The sequence below is a fragment of the Stegodyphus dumicola genome, chromosome 8 (assembly GCF_044657685.1).
Source record: "Stegodyphus dumicola isolate Sdum_Otavi_A_Nest chromosome 8, ASM4465768v1".
Lineage (NCBI taxonomy): Eukaryota > Metazoa > Arthropoda > Arachnida > Araneae > Eresidae > Stegodyphus > Stegodyphus dumicola.
Window position 1 is genome coordinate 163,479,866 of NC_140775.1, and position 20,386 is coordinate 163,500,251.

General features: G+C 32.5%; 1 protein-coding gene across 2 annotated transcripts in view; it reads right to left on the minus strand.

The window, feature by feature from the left end:
- The window catches only part of LOC118185557 (trypsin-1-like), a 71,335-nt gene that overhangs the window by 9,457 nt on the left and 41,492 nt on the right, over positions 1-20,386 (minus strand). For both annotated transcript variants that reach the window (XR_015042787.1, XM_035355432.2), the window contains exons 4-6: positions 19,745-19,821; positions 15,702-15,802; positions 11,132-11,400 (exon numbers count right to left, since the gene is read on the minus strand). Coding sequence is in view for 1 of the 2 variants with exons in the window: in XM_035355432.2 (XP_035211323.1) it covers positions 11,132-11,400; positions 15,702-15,802; positions 19,745-19,821 (447 nt within the window). In the remaining variant the exon portion in view is untranslated. The remainder of the gene's footprint in view (positions 1-11,131; positions 11,401-15,701; positions 15,803-19,744; positions 19,822-20,386) is intronic.

The following is a 20,386-nucleotide window of genomic DNA, read 5'->3' on the forward strand; positions in this document are numbered from 1 at the left end:
CTGAATTCATTTGAACGATTATTAGTCCACAGCGGCTTTGTTCCTGAAGGACTATTGTTTTCATTTTGCTATTTTGCGTCTATTCACTACAAACGGCGAATCACTTTTCAAACTGTTGCCACAAAGTATTATCGCCCTCTGTTATATTTAAAGAAATTAAATAATGAAATATCTGCATAAATGTATGAATATTTCTCGCATTGTGATAAAACAACGGTACATAGACCCATCAAATTTTGAATGACGTAATCCTCCTATGAATATGGACATGTGGAAGACCAAATTTGAAATTTGGAATTTGTTTTATTATCGTTTTCCTATTTTGTAAAATTTTAACGAATTTTTTATTAACAAACTGAAGGATTTCAAAGGAAGCAATGGCAACGTTGTACAGAAAAAACATTTTTTATTTTCAGCGCGTGAGTCTCTGTATCGGAAATTCTAAAGATATGCTCATTTTAAAACTATTTTGCGATATTGCTGTTGAACTGAATTTTATGATATATGTGCGAAAAACGTGATATTTAATAAATAAATGTAACACATAAAATGTTAAAAAAAAGTCCCTTTGGACGTATTTTAAAATCTGAAACATTTTAGATTTTCTTTCTTTAATTTAAAAAAAAAAAAAAATTTTATCTATTTATTTATTTTACGTGACATTTGTACGTATGGACAAAATTAAGGAGTCCTTTTTGAAAACGAATTGTAAAATAGATTTAAAATAGATTCAAAAGTAATTTTCCGTGACGTCTGTACATATGTACCTATATATGCAGGTTAGCATCTGGCATAATTCAAAATCGATAAGCCGTAGAACGTTGAAATTTTGTATATGGAACTGCCATAACACTTCGTTGCGCACCTTCGCTTTTATTGCAATCGAAGGTTCCAACGTGTGTGTAACAGACAGCACCCAACATTTGGCACCTCCGCACAAAAAGTTTAACAAGATAGGACATTTTGAACGCATGTTTAAATACTTGATACTGCTATTGGACACTTCGAACCTTAATCGCATACTTTTTCCAAGAACAACAATTTTTCGCTTATACAGAGCAGCGTTGAATTCTACAAGGAATACAGTTTGGTCATCTGAAGAGTTAAATATATTTTCGTTTAGAAGGTCGTCCTCAGATTTTAGTAAGTTTGCATTTTTTTTCAATTTTTGTTACTAATTGGTTTCCAGTTTTTAGCTGGTATAGGCTCAGATTTGATTTTATTATTTAAAGAATCTTTTTTAAAAGTTTTTCGTTTTTTTTTTTTTTTTTTTTTTTGTATTAAAAGTTTAGTTTAGCTTTAGCATAATCGGGGACCACCCAATTTTTGAGTGATGTTTAAATGACAATTTGGTTTAAAGTATATTTGTTTTGTTCCTTATATTTATTTGCTTTTGAATTTCGAATTTGCATATAATGATTTTAGACCAATTTGACTTTTTTGAATTGTCTTTTTACTTAATGTAAAGTTTTCTGCTTCTTGAGCACTCAAATTAGCACATTGCTATGTTTTATTCATTTTCCCAATTGTTTCGAAGACGTGTAGGGAAAATCCTGGTACATTTGAGATTCGATTTTTCGGTTTTATATGAATTTTTATGTCTTAAATGAAAATTTAATAGATTCTTTTTCCGGTTTTTGATCTCAAATGAACCAGAAACGGATAGGTTTTCGAAACATATTAATCAACTTTTATGAAGCTTTAATTCATTTTCCCCTTATGGGTTCTGAATTGGAGTTTCAGTAAATGGAGATTAATTTATATTTTTACATTTTTATTTATCTTGTATATTTTTTTCCCTTTTGCATTTTCATTTTTATTTATCTTGTATATTTTTTTCCCTTTTGCATTTTCATTTTTATTTATCTTGTATATTTTTTTCCCTTTTGCATTTTCATTTTTATTTATCTTGTATATTTTTTTCCCTTTTGCATTTTCATTTTTATTTATCTTGTATATTTTTTTCCCTTTTGCATTTTCATTTTTATTTTTAGAGTTTGTACTACTATGAATTCTAATTTTAATTTTGATTTGTTTTTGATACTGTGCTAAGCCTCTTTTACACGATTGTACTTATCAATATTCTTGAGGAATTGCCTTGCTTTGAGTCCAATTTATATATATAGGTACCCACTTCCTTACCCGGTTTAAAAGCTCATATCTGGTCTTTATTTCCGCAATCATTCGTCGCAGTCACATACTTCTAACTAGTTATTCAATACATGAATATTTTTGTTTTAAATGACAAAAATATTCATGTATCGAATTAAAAAAAATCGACAAATAAAAAAATCTTAACTACATACATACCCACAGTTTATATGTATAGTTAGTCTAACAATAAATATCTGGCAGTATTTGATATCAGTTTATTGCTGCAGCAAAAAAAAAAAAAAAAAAAAAAAAAAAATTATAATGTAATAGGCCTTACAAGGAAGGTCATGCCGTGTGCGCCATCATATTTTTTTATTTCGTTTTCAAAAGGCAATAGTTTTAATTTACTTACAATACCTATAGCTAAATTATATTAATTTATAAATATATTTATTTGCTTTTCAATTTTTAAGCGATTCATTATCATTTATTTATTATTATTATTTTCTTTCTATATATATTTCTTTTTGACGACCTTTCATGGGATCTCGGCATTTCTAATTTCAGAACTTAAACCCTGTCTAAAAAAAGACGCATAGATTTCACATTAAAGATAATTCACATTATTAAGCTTATTATACTCTTAACTTTTATTCTGATTTATAATACAAAATCAAAATAATATATCAAAATCCAAATTGTTACATCACAAGATTACAAGTCTTCATTTAAGCGTGTCGTTAATCTCTACACCTTGGTAATTATTGTTTTAAGGGTTTTTTTTTGTTTCGTTGATTATGGCAAAACATACTATGGCTTTCTACATAAGGGGTGATGTCTTCGTGGAGGACTTTCTATGGAAAATGGCTTGTATATGTTTTACACATGGAGAAAAACACGAAAACGCTCATGGAGCCAGCCCGTTCGCTGGAATCGAACTCAGGTTAGAACTACCAGTGTTGAGCTATTTTACTGGGCGCTGTTGATGTATCTGCTCTCTGTGGTAAACGCATCACATGTCATATTACGATAACTTAACAACTAATCCAAATGTTTAATAAAAATTACATTAGAGATTTTCATTCATTTCATTTACACATTTCTTTCACTTCATTTCATATTATTACAAGGGCTGTATTAAATGCAAATAGCACGATCTTTGAATTTGATTTATTTATTAGCTAATTAAGATAAATTAAATTATTATGCTAATAATGGTTTAATTTAAATATTAGCGAATAACTGCTCTCATCTCTTCTCTATCTTGACTCATCTCTTCTCTATCTAGGTAAATTTAATGAGTATTTAACAATTCGAAAGATACATTTAATTAAACTATACATACAGAAACCAAGAAAAAAAAAATTGATTTATTTCTCACTGAATTTCAGAATACTTTCTTTTGGATTTGACTCTGATTGAATTCTAAACCTGCCCTTTTTCCCTTAATGAATTTTTCATGTAGACGAGAATTAGAGTTTAAACCACACAAATGTATTATAATAATACTTACCCCTCAACATGCGCGTGTGTAAACAGTATAATATATATACACTAATTAATTAAAACATGAATTAAAATTCTTGAAATATTCAGAAGAAACAATAATATATCTTAGCTTTACTAGTTGCAGAGCATATCTGGTGAGAGGGTTTGTATTTATTTTGCAATCTTTGACAAATCACAATTATATTTCAGTTAAATGCAGTTCCTACAAGTTGCAGAGGAACCTTATATATAATACTAGGTGTACCCGCCCGGCGTTGCCCGTGCATTTAGAAAATGCAGATAAGTGAATAGCGCAGGAATAGTAGTGTAGGACATGTAGACTGTCTCTCTCTCTTCCCCCCCCCACAAGCTACAAAAAAGAAATGAATTGTAATTAATCGATTTAATGTATCGTCAAAACAGCAAACTAACGCTAGAATAAAGAAATCAATTGTTACAATCGAACGTTATTTGAAAACAAATAATAATATCAGTGAGTCAAAAAAACCGTGATTAATAAATTATAAATAATTTTTTTTAAATTTTTCTAATTCAAAAATCGAAAATCGGGCTTCGAGGTCTGGTGGCCAGCCCCTTTGTGCTTCCGTATAAAAAATTCCAGGTCCCTGCGTGCGATAGATTTGGCTGGAGAGCTCGGTCAGACAGACAGACAGACACATTACACTTGCTTTTATTATTATAAATAAGTCAAAAATTCAATTCTGCATATAAATAACTCATATATCTCAATAAATAATTTGCTTTATCGTTATTTTTGTAGTTAATACTTGCATGGGCGATCCATTTCCAATAACAGCTTGAGAATATCGCTCAGCTTCAACAACAACAAACTTCATTCTACATCACAGTTTATTAGAATGAAACAACTCAATGCTATGCAGAATGTTATCGGCATTCAAAAGCAGGTGCAATAAAATCTCTTGTAACCGGCACCAAATTAACCGGTAATGTCCCAGTCTCTTGTAATCGGCACCAACTTAATCAGTAATGTCCAAATCTCTTGTAACTGGCACCAAATTAACCGGCAAGATCCAAATCTCTTGTATAACGGCACCATATTAACCGGTAAGGTCCAAATCACTTGTACGTAACTGGCACCAAATTAACCGGTAATGTCTAAATAACCGCCTTTTTGAAGGTTTAAATTTAAATCCGAAATTTAGGTCTATAAGATAAAGAAATATATAACGGGCTAACAATCTGAAGATTTAAATGAGGAAAATTTATGTGTTATATTTCCGTCGCCTTAACCAATGGCTCAAGGAATTGTTTCTAGAATATAAAGACGAATTACTAAACCTTTTCTATATGTCAATGTATGCACTTTGAAGGTTGTGTTCATGTTGCTTTGGCTCTTGGTTGGAAAAATGTAAAGAACATTACTTTGCGTCGCTGTTGGCGTAAACTGTGGCCTATGTTTGTACATGATATATCGATAGATGAAGATTCTCTTGGTTTTGTAACACGTTCGGGGCTTGGGAATATTAAATTCGTATACAGAGGAGAATGAAAGAAGAAATGCCATTTCCATCACACTTTTTCATGATGACAACAAAATAACCGGCATGTACTGGGAAAGGAGAAAGATGATGAGAAAGAAAGGAAGGCTAAAGAAGGCGATATACAGAGAGAGAAAGTTACGTGGAAAGAAGCTGATGACATATTTTCAAATTTCCAAAAGATTTGCTGAAAAATTTTCATCTATGTCAGTAGATGCTGTTATGAAGCTTCATCGAAACACGCAGCAAATTTTAAATTACGACGACAATCTTCCAGTCAGGTAGACATTCGAAATTACATACCATTAAACTAAGATATTCGTAATTTCCATGTGATAATAAATATAGTAATTTGAAAATGTTATGTTGACTGAAAAGTCATGACGAATTTTTTTCTGTGTTTTTCAAAGCTTCTTTATTTATATAAAAAATCTGATGTGTACACCACATGACTTCCTTGTACGGAATATTAAATTATACGCATTTTTTCTTGCATTTCATTAAAACTTATTGGATTGAATTAAATCTACTTCGCCGACAGCGCATAAACCACAATAGATTAAATGCATTCTTTAAAATTCTCTCTAGTATTTGTTTACCATAGCGACACTCTGGCGCTAGATTCACTTAACAGTATTAATAATTATATAACAGTTAACTAATATAATAATTATATAACGGAAACTAAGTTAACTGTTATATAATCCAATAATTATATAACAGTTATCTTACATATTTCGTTCATATTATAACTCATAATGCACAAAAATTATATCATTTAAAGAATAGAATTATCTAATCGTTGCCACATGTTCTTTTCAAATACTATAATAAAGCTAGAATGATGTATAAAAGAAATTAAGCAAACAAAACAAAAAAGAAACAGTTTTTCACAGACGATTGAGTATTTCTCATTTAATTAATCCAGTTCTCACTTCGCGAGAAGGCCAAAATACGTAAAAACTCAAAATATCTATATTAAAAATTACGAAATTACGAAGGAAATCTTAAACACTTATTTCCTCGAAAAAAATTCCAGAAAGAATTAAGCATGATTTAATTGGAAATAATAAATGAATGCGTTATCTTTGTTGTTGCGAAGCTAAGTTTCTCTAGATTGGCAACAAACCCACTAGTCTCCTGTTTCAAATGTAAACATCAATGGTCACTATTAAAAAAAAGGCTTAGCGGCACTTAGAGAACTTTAAAAATGTTGATAATTCTAAAAATATTGCATACAGATTTACTAAAGGCATAAAAACCTTAACCGGAAGATAAAAACAACATAATACAATCATTTTTAAAGCAAAAAATGTACAATTTACAAACATATAAGAGTAAAGAAACTGAGATTACTGAGCCGGGTAACAGAGTGGATATTATATAAATATATTTATATACGTTTGGTGCAGCCGATTGCAACCAAAATACGAGGGGCACATCTACATGTTATAGCAGTCCTATATACAAAATTTCAACGTTCTGAGGCTACTCGTTTTCGAGTTATGCGAGATACGTACGTACAGACGCCACGAAAAATTCTCTTCAGAATTAATTTTAAAGCAGTTTTATAATTTTTTTGAAGGAAAATAGTCTTTTATTCTGTCCTTACGTACAGATATCAGGCAAAAACATCGTTAAATTGCATTCGATAGCGGTCAAAATGGATATTTTCGTTGAAATATGCTGCCTGAAACTTTTCGCGATTACTATACTTCCTTTTTACTTTGTACAAGGAAGTGCAAACAGTGATCAGTCAATAATATATTGCCCGTTTTGTTTGATAGCTTTTTGCTTTCTTTTAACGTGCTTTGTAATTTCTGATTCACAAAAGAACCTAAGTTTATCGATAATAAGTTGAGCAATTGTGTGTGTATTGTTTCTAAGCTCCTACCAACGAGCCAACAAATCAGTTCGAACGTGCGCTGTTGTCAATCGCACAGTTTGAACGAATCCATCTTCCAGAAACTTCCAGAGATCATTAATCGTATAGGAACTGCATTTTTACCCATCATGCGAAAACACACACGTTTCATCACCTGGATAAATATATAGATGAATTCTTATATATAGATTTTGTAAAACTTACAAATTTTTGATTAACAAACTCTGCGATTTGAAAGCGAGCAGTGGCAACACTTTCCGAAATAAAGCACTTTTATCTCCAACACGCGAGACTGTTGCCACTCAGAAAAATGAGTGTGAAAACTAGTTTTTAATTAATATCTGGGCTGATTAAAGTCTTACAGAGTTGGGAATAGTAGAAATGGCTTCCCACGAATTTTTAGAATCGGGAATAATGTATTCAATGTTTGGCAATGCTATTTTTATTTCATTGTAAAATTTAGAAATTTCTTATTCAAATTCTACAATTTGGAAGCGAGTAGTGGCAGCACTTTTTGAAATAAAACAGATTTTTATCTCCAACGTACGAAACTGTTGCCACTTGGAAAAATAAAGATTAAAATTAGCGTTTTCTGCATTTTTAATTAATATCTCTGATTTTTAGCTTCTTTTTTTTTTTTTTTTTTTTTTGAAAAATGTGCATGGCGAACTTTTCGAGGACCCACAAAAGGACTGTAGAAAGTTTGGTGACGATAGCTGTACTAGTGATTGAGTTAATCGCGAACAAACACGCAGACATTCTTTTTTATATATACAGATAAGCGTATTTGAAAATATAAAATCATAAATTGTTGTCAATTATTGCATTTTAAATCATAATCCGAACGATTTTATATGTTAGTATTAATTTAATCGTGGTCTGTTAAATCACAAACACGATCGGCGGGCTTCGCGTGCTGCAGTTTATACATATGACATCACCAAAAACATGAACAAATAAGTTCTAGCGATATATATTCAATTAACCGGAAAAATAAGATATCGACGAGGTCCCGTTGCTGCCGGTTAAAAGAGATTCTATTGCATTAGGTAATCTGAAAAGTTCTGCGGCATTTCAATTAAACGCGCATTTTCAGTTTAATATTTTGTTACTCCTAATAAGAGGTTTCAAGCCAAAAAAAAAAAAAAAAAAAAAAAGAAAAAGAAAAAAAAGAAAAAAAAAAGAAAAATCTGAAAGGTTTCAGATTTGAAATTACGTCCAAGGGGGCGTTTTTTTAAACATTTTGTCCGTTACCTTTATTTATTAAATATCACATTCTTCGCATTTAAACCGTAGAATTACGTTCAAGAGCAATATCGCAAAATTGTTTTAAATTGAGCATATCTTTAGAATTTCCGATACAGAGTCTCGCGCGCTGTAGATAAAAATGTTTTTTTATGTACAAAGTTTCTATTGATCGCTTTAAAATCCTTGAGTTTGCTCATAAAAAATTCGTTAAAGTTTTACAAAATATGAAATCGATAATAAAACAAATTCCAAATTTCAAATTTGGGCTACCACATGACCACATTCGCAGTAGGATCACGTCATTCAAAATTCGATGGGTCTACGTACTGTTGTTTTATCACAATGCGAAACATACATACATTTATGCAGATTCTTCATTATTCGATTTCTTCAAATATAACACAGGGCGATAATATTTGGTGGCAACGGCTTGAAAAGTGATACGGCTTTTTAAAAATTTCAACCCAAAATGCCAACACGAAAACAATAGTCCCTCAGGGACAAAGCCCCTTTGGACTAAAAAAATAGTTTTCCTTTCTTTTATTCAGTCATACTTATGCGCATCATAACATTATTTTGGTTTCAGTTCAATAGTAAAAATGTACAATCAGAAATTTAAGTTCCTTCATATTATATATATGACTAGCGGGCTGCGGCCAAAGCAAAATTTACAAGTTCTATGTATACTGAAAAGAAAATGCATAAAACATTTCAGTATGAATGAAAACAGTTCAATTTTTCAAGCAACAGTAATTTCGTACATAATTTTGTTGTTGCCAAACCAGGAAATAAAAACTTTTGACACTTTCGGTTAATGCGTATGACGTCATGATTTAAATTTAATGTAATATAACAACTTTTTTCAGTAGCGATAAAAGAACTAACGTTGCAGAAACATATCTTGTCAATTATTCTAACCTGAAACTAAAATGTTGCCAGCAACAGCTATTGATTTAAAATGCTGACATTAACGAAACATTTTCCGCCTAGAATAAAGTCACATCCAATCGCGTGCTGTCATCAACGTCAGAATATGACCTTATATAATAATAATATATTTTATGTTTAGCAATGTTAATTTTATTTTATATTTTGTAAAACTTACAATTTTATTATTAACAAACTGTACGATTTGAAAGCTAGGAATGGCAACACTTTTCGAAATAAACAGATCTTTATCTCCAGGGTGCGAGAGTGTTGCCATTCGGAAAAATGAGTGCGAAAATTAGCGTTTTCAGAATTTTTAATTAATATCGCGGCTGATTAAAGTCGTATGCAGATAAGAATAGGCGAAATAGCTTCCCATGAATTTTTGAAATCTGGAAAAATATATTTAATGTTTGGCAATACTATTTTTATTTCACACTTTGTAAAACTTACAAATCTTTTATTAGCAAACTCTACGATTAGAAAGGGAACAGTGGCAACGCTTTTCGAAATAAAGTAAATATTTAACTCTAAAACGTGAGACTGTTGCCATTCGGAAAAATAAGGACGAAAATTAGCGTTTTCAGAGTTTTAAATTAATATATCGGCTGAATAAAGTCGTACGAAGATGAAAATGGTCGAAATGGCTTCCCACGAATTTTTGGAATCCACTCTTTTGAAACTCAATTCCCCGCCGTTTCGGAGGAGATGATGTCACACATTAACAGACAGACGCTCACAGATTTCAATGGTATAGGTTTTAGGAAAAGTGTTAGTAAATGAGTTCATAAAATTTCTTCAGTGTACGGAAAAAATGCCATTTCTGATTACGGACTTTGGAACAAGTTTAATAAAGTTTAATGCGGATGATTAAAACTCAGAGATGACGACAGATCTTGATGTTTTTCGTATTTAAACGATAATGTGTTTCTGATGAAAACCACTAGAACACATGTCAAGAAAGCAAGACAGACTAAATATTCCGAACCGCAATGTATGCGATCTGCGATCTTTTAAAGAGCCATGGCTATGTGAATTGCTACGATGTGTACCTGCACTTTGATAGAGCAAAATGAGCTTACTCGAATTTAGGCTTCCAGTTATCTCTTAAAATAGAATAAAGAACCATTTTGCTTAAAATGAATAAGTAGGGACCTTTAACAGCAGTGCTATGAGGAAGAGCAATGGGAAAATTCAAACTGATTGGATTTAATCAAAGAAAGAATGCTGTAGTGTAGTGACATTATGAAGAAATTATTTTAATAATTTATTACACATTGTTATGACCTATTCAGACTATCAACGGGGGGAAAAACAGAGTATTAACTGCAGAAAATGATTGACTGCAGTTATGCTGCATATAACACACAATTTCTTGCACGAGAAATGAATGGGTACCATGATGCTCGGGTATATTTCATTCAAGAAGCTGGTATTACTAAGAAATAACTCACCGAATAAATAAGAACAGCATGTTTACAGCGCACAGTTACCTCTTCCGCTAAGGTTGTAGAGACATTAGGTATTTTTGGAAGCAGGCAAGATAAAAAATTAGCAACGCCTTCGCCGGGAATCGAACCGCGGATCTCTCAATTACGCGCTGAGCGTGCAGATCACTATACCAAGAAGGCTCGTTAAGAAGGCGGGAGAAATACCTTATAAGGTTTACATACAACGAATATACAGTTTATTGAAGACTGCAAGTCAATCAACATGTCGCACACATTCATCTAAAGTTATTTAATAGCTTCTTCAAAAGTATGTACCAAGTTGCCTTACTTTTTATATTATTCAAATCAGAGGGAAAAAGTTAAAAATATGTCACTATATTCAATACAAGCGTAAATTGACTTAGCCTGGAATGAAGATCCGGATAATTGGATTTACGATATCGGGAATTCGGTTACTTGGAGTTTTGCTGTACATTTATAGTAACTCCATTTACATTGCAAGTAGTATTTATACTCACCATAGCTAGTTCTTCCCCAGCCAGTGACGGTAGCCATCTTGCCCGTAAAGTTTTCCAGCTTCTCAGGCAAGCAGATAGGAACAATGTGCTTTCTGTACACAACAGGATGCGACAACTCCAGCAAGGCTATATCGTGCCTGTACGTTGCTGGCTCGTAGTCTTCATTCACAACTTTACGTTTGACGCTGTATTCCTCATGTGGAAAGGCTTCAGTGTTTTCCCGAATGTTGTATTCCCCGACACGAACTCGCAACGTTGTTGCTGGGGTCCTAGTAAAAGTGTAAGGATTTTAAAGACATCCAGTATATGCACATTCACTTATATATATTCAAGGTAAGAAGAGAAATAATTGTTTATCTAAGTAAAAATAAGAGGGAGTACAAATAATAGGAAATCAAATAATATTTTAGTATGGGTATGAGTCTAAGATGATATCTTTTTCTTAAAATTCTCATCTTATACGAAACAATAAAGTTTTTTCTTCTACAGCAAAAGAATTCTGTAGAAATTGTCAGACACAATGAACGGTTGCTGGTTTTATGTTTGTGATAATTGCAACTGAAGAAAGCAAAACTCATTGTTCCGGAATTCCTGGGAGGGGGAGGGGAAACACACTTGTATTTCTTTACATCCTATTTATTTGCATGGACATGACTTCGCGTAATTATTCCCTGTTTTCTGAAATTAAAACTCCCATTTTATACAAATCTATGTTATTTCTATGTGCCAAATTATTAAAATAATTAAAATAAGAGAGGACGCTTGGCTGTATTATACATCCTAACTACTAAATATCTTATGCTTTCTAACTACTAACCACATTATACTTTCTAACTACTAACTACAGTTAAACACAGCTCAGATTTAATACTTAAACTAAGGCCTATTTATTAACAGGTTAACCTGATGGTTACATAAAAAGTGAAAAATAAATAAATAAATAAATAAAAATAATAAAAAAAAATTTCTGCAGCTTGCGGAAAAACCTAGAAAAAATGCTCAAAATCAAATTTAATTGAGAAATACAAATTAACACGCACCTAAAAAAGCCTTGGCTAGTGCCTTTATTATTTGCGAAGCCAATTCGGTTGGCCTAATTTAAAGCCGATAAACCAATTCAAGTAGCGCGCGAAGCGTACGCAAAGTAATGGCCAGGAAGGCTGACAAAAACTCTCTTCAAACTCAAAAGAACTCTCCACCTACATAGTTCAGCTAACTTGCATTCTGGTGGGAGTTGACTAAAGCAGAAATGAAAGTAAAGATAAAATAATAAAATAATTGGATTAATTAAATAATTGCATTATTTAAAATAATTGGATTAATTGGTCGTAACAGCTATTTTGATTGTATTTCCAATCACCAGCAAACTGCCAAAGGGTTTTGAAACAGCATTTTTTAATTAGGGGCTAAAGACCCTGCCATGCACTTCGTCATCACACACAGCAATGTATTAATTCCTGTAAAAGTTGCATCGAATCAATCAAGGTTGATAACTTAATACATTAATTTATTATTTTTATTTGGCATCAGTTTTGCATTAAAGGAATATGGATCTATTTTTCTAAGATTTATATAATAACCAACATGTTATATTTCATGTTAGATTTGTTCTCTACTTACATTTCTTACATCAACTCCACCATATATGAAAATTAGATTTTAAATCCCAAGAAGAAATTTAAATTAGGAGAAGACAGTTGAGAACAAAGCCAGTGAGGCTGTATTGGTCGTAATCCTTCTGACTGGGTAGCCATGATAGATTTGGTGAATTCTGGCTTCTGCTAGTATTTACGTTTAGACGCCGAGCTAAGTTAGGAATCGGGTTTCTAAAATTTCAGTTTTCTGTTTGACTTCTGTGCGTATTTTGCTGTATTGCAAGGATATCGCCAAGAATGGTAATTGAATTTTTGTTTAACTAACTGCAAGCTAGAAGTGCAAGCAAATTTCCAGTTCGATTATGGGCTTGTTGTATTTAAACAATGTTCTTGGATTTTAGATTAAAGGTGAAAGATAATTCTTCAGTCTATTCTTGTTGCTGATTTCACTTGTCTGATGTAATCAGAACAAGCCCACGAATTATTATTGTGGCAAGGAGTATAAGATTGCGGCTTTCGTTGACCAAAGCCTGGAGCACAGACAGGTGACAGTCGGACTTTATGCTTAGTTTCGTCCCAAATCTGGAGGACAGCACGTCCGGAACTAATCCGAGGGTCTCCCATCCCTCTTCTCCTACCACCAAGCTCTCGAAAGGACTTTCGGCTGGGCGCATATTTTGAGTGCCCCCATGCCGCACAGCCACTATACATTTACACATATCCATGCCTTCTCCAGGTTTCGAGCCAGGGCATTCGGTACGATAGTCAGCATCGCTAAGCGCTTTCCTAACTGGAGTGGGGGCTTTCTTCTACTATTTAAAGAGGTTATCCCCACTAAAGTTGTAAGATATGTTTTAATTTTATAACAGTTATTTTAATTTTGAAACCCATTCCTTTCTTTCTTGTTTCCACTTACAACTCTCTACCAGAATGAGTTTTTGAATGCAAATGAGTTAGAAGAAGGTTCAGCATTTAAGGAAGGTTCAGCATACTTCGATAGAGAATGCTAGGAGTCCTTAGTGGCGAGTGTTTGACTTCGGGCTGAGTCACTCTTGAGGCTGTTATGCTCGGCCGTATATATGTGCCTATTGATATTCGTCGGCTAGTTTAATTTAAGGGCCAACTACGTTAGATAATTGTGTCTAGCTTCGGCTAAGTCTCGTTCACTTAATCATAGTTTAGTTTCTTATTTCTTATTCTGAGCTAGAGCCCGAACAGAGGCTTTCCTGTAAGCTCGAAAAGGAGCCAACTGTTAATATTATTGGAGTGAATAAAAGGGTATTTTAACCCTTCTTGAGTCTACGTATTAGTTGTTTGAACTCAACGATAAGTTGCTATAAGTTGCACTAGGTTCTTTGACGTTTATCTTAGAGAAAGGGCGAGGTACCCTACAAAGTTACGGGTTTAACTTTACGTCATTTATATATGTTACCGTGAAAGACCGAATTTGGAGAATGTCGACTTTCACCGGAGAATGTCAACATTCACCAAATACGTCGGTGAAAGATCGAATATTGCATTGCATTCTTGTATATTCGGGCCCTCACCGGTGTATGTCGACAATCACAGATATGCTCTGGTGTAGGTCGAAAAGAGAGGAGTATTACACGCTGCCATTCCAAAAGGAAGCGTTCCACAAATAAATGCAGTTGTAAAAGCAAGGACCTCTTGTGCAATTCAAAGTGCCATAATAGTTTAAGTTGTTGCAATAAATAAGATTTGAATCACATAATTTGGTAAGTTTATAACTTTATTTTCCTTTCTCATTTTGAATATACTGTGAGTTTTAAGTTCTTATATTCTTAAGTTCTTATTCTGAGTTTCAAGTGCGTTTTTTCGCGAATGAATTATGGAGAAGGAAATATAATATTCTTATATGTTCAACATTCACCATTAGCAATAAATAAGATTTGAATCACATAATTTGGTAAGTTTATAACTTTATTTTCCTTTCTCATTTTGAATATACTGCGAGTTTTAAGTTCTTATATTCTTAAGTTCTTATTCTGAGTTTCAAGTGCGTTTTTTCGCGAATGAATTATGGAGAAGGAAATATAATATTCTTATATGTTCAACATTCACCATTAGTAAATGGTGAATGTCGACATTCACCGGTGTAAGTCAGAAAAAAGAGTATTTGGAAAATATTTCGGACATACACCAAGCGACTATGTGAATGTTGACATTCACCGGTGAAAGTCGATATTCTCCAGATTTCGGTGTTTCACCGTAACATATACACATAGTAATAATATTAAAAAACTAGTTACTGCATTTGTACGGAACTGATATCTAACATTTACATGGACGTAGTTATCATCATGATGATAAAGGCGATTGTGAATAAAAGTCAATACATTTAGACTTTCTTTTATAATAATAATTAATAAAATCATTTAAATATATTTATTTCGAGATACTTTGTTAGAGACAGCAGTCCATTAAATGATAATATTACATCACTGTGCTATGTTAGGCTAATGATATGATAATGTTACATCGACCACTTGAATAGCACTGCAAAAAAAGCAACTTCTTTATACCTTGTCTTCACAAGCACAGGGATTGAAAAAGAAAGGGGGAAGGGATAGCCCCAGGTAATACACATATATGATGTAATTTCATGCACGATTAACTTTGTAAAAATGTTTCCACTCATTGACAAAAGAGTTGAACAACAAAACATTAAATCTGGCTGCGAACAGGTACGGTGGCGTGAGTGTGAGAATAGCTATTTACTACCTCACGGAAAGTGACATGACCACTAATTCCTGCGTGACCACTTCCTTTCCTCCCGAACACTTGACCCCTAGATAAACACGGCGATCGTATGCACCCTCCGTGATAATGCGCGCAAACTCGTTTAGTTTTTATTGTACGGTGTGGTGGTGTGGTATATTTATTTATGGCAAAGCACACTAGGGCTATCTGCCTAGTTTTTATTGTACGTAAAATATTCCAGAAACCTTACTAACTTGTAAACACAGTGAGCTGCAGTGATGACCCATTTCTCATGGATGAGTGCGCCACCACAGGCTATCTTCTGCGACATCAGCGCCCTCTTGATTACGCCAACCTGCATCAAAGAAAAAGAAAGACTGAGTTGGTTAAAAAAAGAAGCTATTAAAGAAAGCCTTGAAATTTTGCTCCGTAAATTATGTTGCACAATGGGCAAATTATCTAAGAATGCAGTTGAAAACAATTATACGCAGCAAGTTTGCAAAATAGAAAAAATAAACAGCGATTTCAAGGCCTTCAGAAAATAAATAAAAGGTATCAGTTTACAGTATCGAATAATCATTATCGTTTTTCCTGTTTTACGTATCTAGCAGGGCACAAGTCACTAACCTTACCATATTTCCTGTGACTTTAGATAGGTTACATATTCTTACTAGCTTGTAAACAAATGACTGAAATTTATTAGCCCAGAAGGGGGTTAGTTCAGAAGAGCTATTGGTCTCAAAACGGCGTTTTGCGTGGAATCACTTTAAAAGTCCGAATTACTTTTCAAATTGTTGCCACCAAATATTATCAAACTGTATTATATTTAAAGAAATTAAATAATGAAACATCTGCATGAATGTATTAAAGTTTCTCTTACTGCAAAAAAAAAAAAAAAAAAAAAAAAAAAAAAAAAAAACGGCGCTTAGAGTAACTAACCAAATTTTGAATAACATAGTCTTCCACCAGAGTATGGCCACCTGGATGCCCGACTTTGAAATTTCGAATTTTTTTTTATTATCTGTTTCATATTTTGTAAAACTTCAACGAGTTTTTGATTAAAAAAATGATCAATTTTAAAGCGAGCAGCTGTAACGCTGTAGGGGGGGATTTTTTTTATCTCCAGCCGCGAGACTGGAAATACTTAAGATATGGCGTTTTTAAATACTGGTAGCACAATATGGCTTTAGCTCAAATGCTCTGGAAACGTATATTTGTCTGTAAATGGGGCAGGGGAGGAAAAAGCCGTTTGGGCGTAATATAAAATCTGAAAGCTTTCAGAATTTGTTTTTTAAATTCTCATTTAAATTATTTTACGTAGTTGTAAAATTCTACATCTTTAACTACGCAAACATATAAATCTATTCATTTTTCAATATTTGCCATTACTTATTTAAAAACGTTGTTTCGGGAAAAACATATAATCTTTTTTACAATTCTTCAATGCAATTCTCTGCAATGCAATCCTAGAATACAATTCTCTACAATGCAGTTCTAGCTTACAATTCTCTACACCTTAATCAAAGTCAGTTATACAAATTGCACATATTATTTAACAATTGACAAAATTCAGCCTTTTTTGGAATGAATTTCGAATTGTTTGTTTCTCATGCTTCTGCTCAACTATTCTTGTACTAAAATTATGCACAAATCTTCATCAAGTGAATGGATTTTTTATTTTGAAAAAAAAAAAACCAGAAAAATGATCAGTTTTGTAACAAAAAAACTCCTCATAAAAATTTAATTTCAAATCTCATTAAAGAAAAATTGCTTAACATATCTGATATTTCCTTTTTTCCTTCTGCTACTTTTTTCAATAGATGGTGCTAAATATCTGATGCTTTCAGGAAGAGTTAAGATAAATATGAGGCTTTTGAGAGTTTGAATTTGCTCTTGAAAGCTATTCGCAGAAGTTATTTACCTAAGAACATAATGCTAATGAATTCAGTCATCAGCGTTGAATTTTAATTGTAACAAAGAAATTGAATAATAGTTTCTTATTTTTATTTTTTGCAAGGTTACCTTATCCAGAAATTGCAGTAAAGTACAACAAAAATTGAAACACAATAACTGTACTGTACGCTTTTTAACGCATGCTACAGTACTGAAAATTATGCTAAATATCTCAGGGTAAGCTCTATTTTAGCCCAAATGTCTCGAAACACAATTTTGCGTTGTTTCACTTTTTAAGTCTGTTGCCATTTGAGAAAATGTAAGTTGAGTCAAATCCAATCTAACTTCTTCTGTTATTGATTAACAAACGAAGCTAATTAAAATCTATAGATGCATTTTTTAAGAAAATATTTTTTTTCTTAATCTTTTCAGCTGATTGACTAAAATAATGCTTTAATTCATGCTACATCTCATTAAATATATTTATAGCATTACATTATGTATTTTTTCACTTTTGAAATATACAGCAGATATATATAACTTTCCCATGTTAGTTTAAAAAGAGATCTATGGCAACACTGTACGAGAAAGAAATTTATCTCCAGGCGCCCCAGACTGTGTATCAGAAATTCTAAAGATATGCTCATTTTAAAATTACTTTGCGATTTTGCTGTTGAACTGAATTTTATGGTTTAAGTGCAAAGAACATGATGTTTAATAAATAAAAGCAGCACATAAAACGTTAAAAAAAAGGCCCCTTTGGGGGTAATGTAAAATCTGAAAACTTTCAGTTTTCCTTTTCTTTTTTTTTACGGTAACTCACATTTGTTTTCAGATACTAGAAGTTTTCAGTTTGATACAATGGATTATAATCGAAAACCTGTACATTAAATGAAAGCTTATTTATAGCTTACCATACAGAAATAAAAAAGCTTTAGTTCAAAATGAGTATTGGCATAGACAAAAACTCAATGGATTTCGAGGACAAACAGGTCACTCTTCGTCAGAAACAAAGAAATTTGCCAGACTGGAAAGAAGCGGGCGTAACGGTCTATTTATACCCTACTGCAGTATAGCGAACAGGAAAGTAGTGACAGCAGTCGGCAAAATTACCTAATTAACAAACGATCATTTAAAATGTAAGTGAAAGCATCATTTTTTTTGATTCTATGGTCATTTAAATTGTTTGTGAAAGAGATAAATAAAATAACAAGTTAATAAACAAAAATAAGCTCATCTTGAAAACTTTACAACACGGAACATTTTTATTTGTAGCGCATTAGCTTTTCTAATTTATAAACCGTTAAAAGCAGTTGGAGAATAGCAAAATTTTAAGAATATATGTGTTGCTTAAATAAAACATGAAAGTAGCTATGAAATATTTGTCTAATCAATTATTGTAATTCAACTTTGACAACCGGTTTACCATATTAAAAATATTTTAGGATGCCCCTCTGCCTAACCTTTGTCAGCCATTTAATTCCTGCCACTAATTTAAAGCTGTCGCTACTGACATAAAACAACGCTTTTATGACGAGGATGTGTAATACCTGTAATATGATGCAAAATGTATTTTTGCTGCAAGCGCGAATGCTTTCAGCATCTGATTTATGCTTTTAGCAAATATTGTTTTGACACATCGCATTTGAATGTTTAGAATCTACACCGATGGCTCATTGGATTGGATTGGATTATTTAACTATGGCAAAGCACACGAGGGCTATCTGCCTAAAGGGAGAGATGCCTTCGTGGAGGACTTTCTAAGGGAAACTGGCTCGTATACACATTACACATGGGGAAAACCACGAAAACGTCCATGAGGCCGCCCGTCCCCGGGATTGGAACCTCGGACCGAACTGCCAGTGTTCAGCGTCTTTACCACTCGGCCGCTGGTGGGCCACACAGATGGCTGAAGAATTAATGATAATGTGGGATTCTCCTTTGTTGCACTGGAGAAGCAATATTAAACATCAATGGAAAGGACATCTTGACTATGAAATTAGTACATTTCAAGCAGGCCTAAGTTATTAAAACAACTAAATATGAACAATATTTGAAAATCGAATTATTAAAACAACTTAGATATATATAATATTATATAATAATACACAGATTTGTATTTGTATATACATAGATATATACAAATATTATATAATATTAGAGAATAAAATTACTCAAACAACTGAATATGAGCAGTATTTGAACAGTAAGCAATATTAGAGTATAAAAAATAATATTTTTCATTATCTAATTGGTATAGTTTTAAGACAAATTAAAATTATTTAAATATTTACTAACTTTCAACAGTAACCATAATTTTTCCCAAATACATAACAAAATTGACACAAATCTTAGTTAAATTATTTTAATTAATAAATCTTTATCAAAACGTTGATAAACTTACATGCCAGGGTTGATTCCCGAAAGTCGTATTTTCTCCACCGACGATTTTCGAATCCCTGATGTAAGTTTTGCCGCAAGCTTTATAAGAACGAAAAAATATGTTAAAATTCATAGTTTACGTAGAATAAATCAAATACGTTACCTAATAACATGAAACTGCAAGCCGATAAATAAAAAGCATAAGAATAACTAATATCTTTACCTATAATACAATACCTTTATTAAAAAGCGCACTTGTAATTAAATATATTGGTGTATTTTATTAAGGCAAAGCACACTAGGGCTATCTGCCTAAGGGGAGGGATGCCTTCGTGGAGGATTTTCTAAGGGAAACTGGCTCGTATACACGTTACACGTGGGAAAACCACGAAAACACCCATGCAGCCAGCCCGTTCGCGGGATTCGAACCTCGGAGCGAACTACCAGTGTTCAGCGACTTTACCGCTCGGCCGCTGGTGGGTCACTTGTAATTAAAACATATCAAATTCGTTATACTGTTAAACAATAAGAAATAATACACTAAACAATCATTAATTAATTTACTTAGTGTTGAAGCTACTAAAGCAACAAGAATCAGCATAAGTTGTGAAAATATTTAGACTAGTTTCGAAGATTAAATAGAACCTTCTTCTTCAACTGCAGA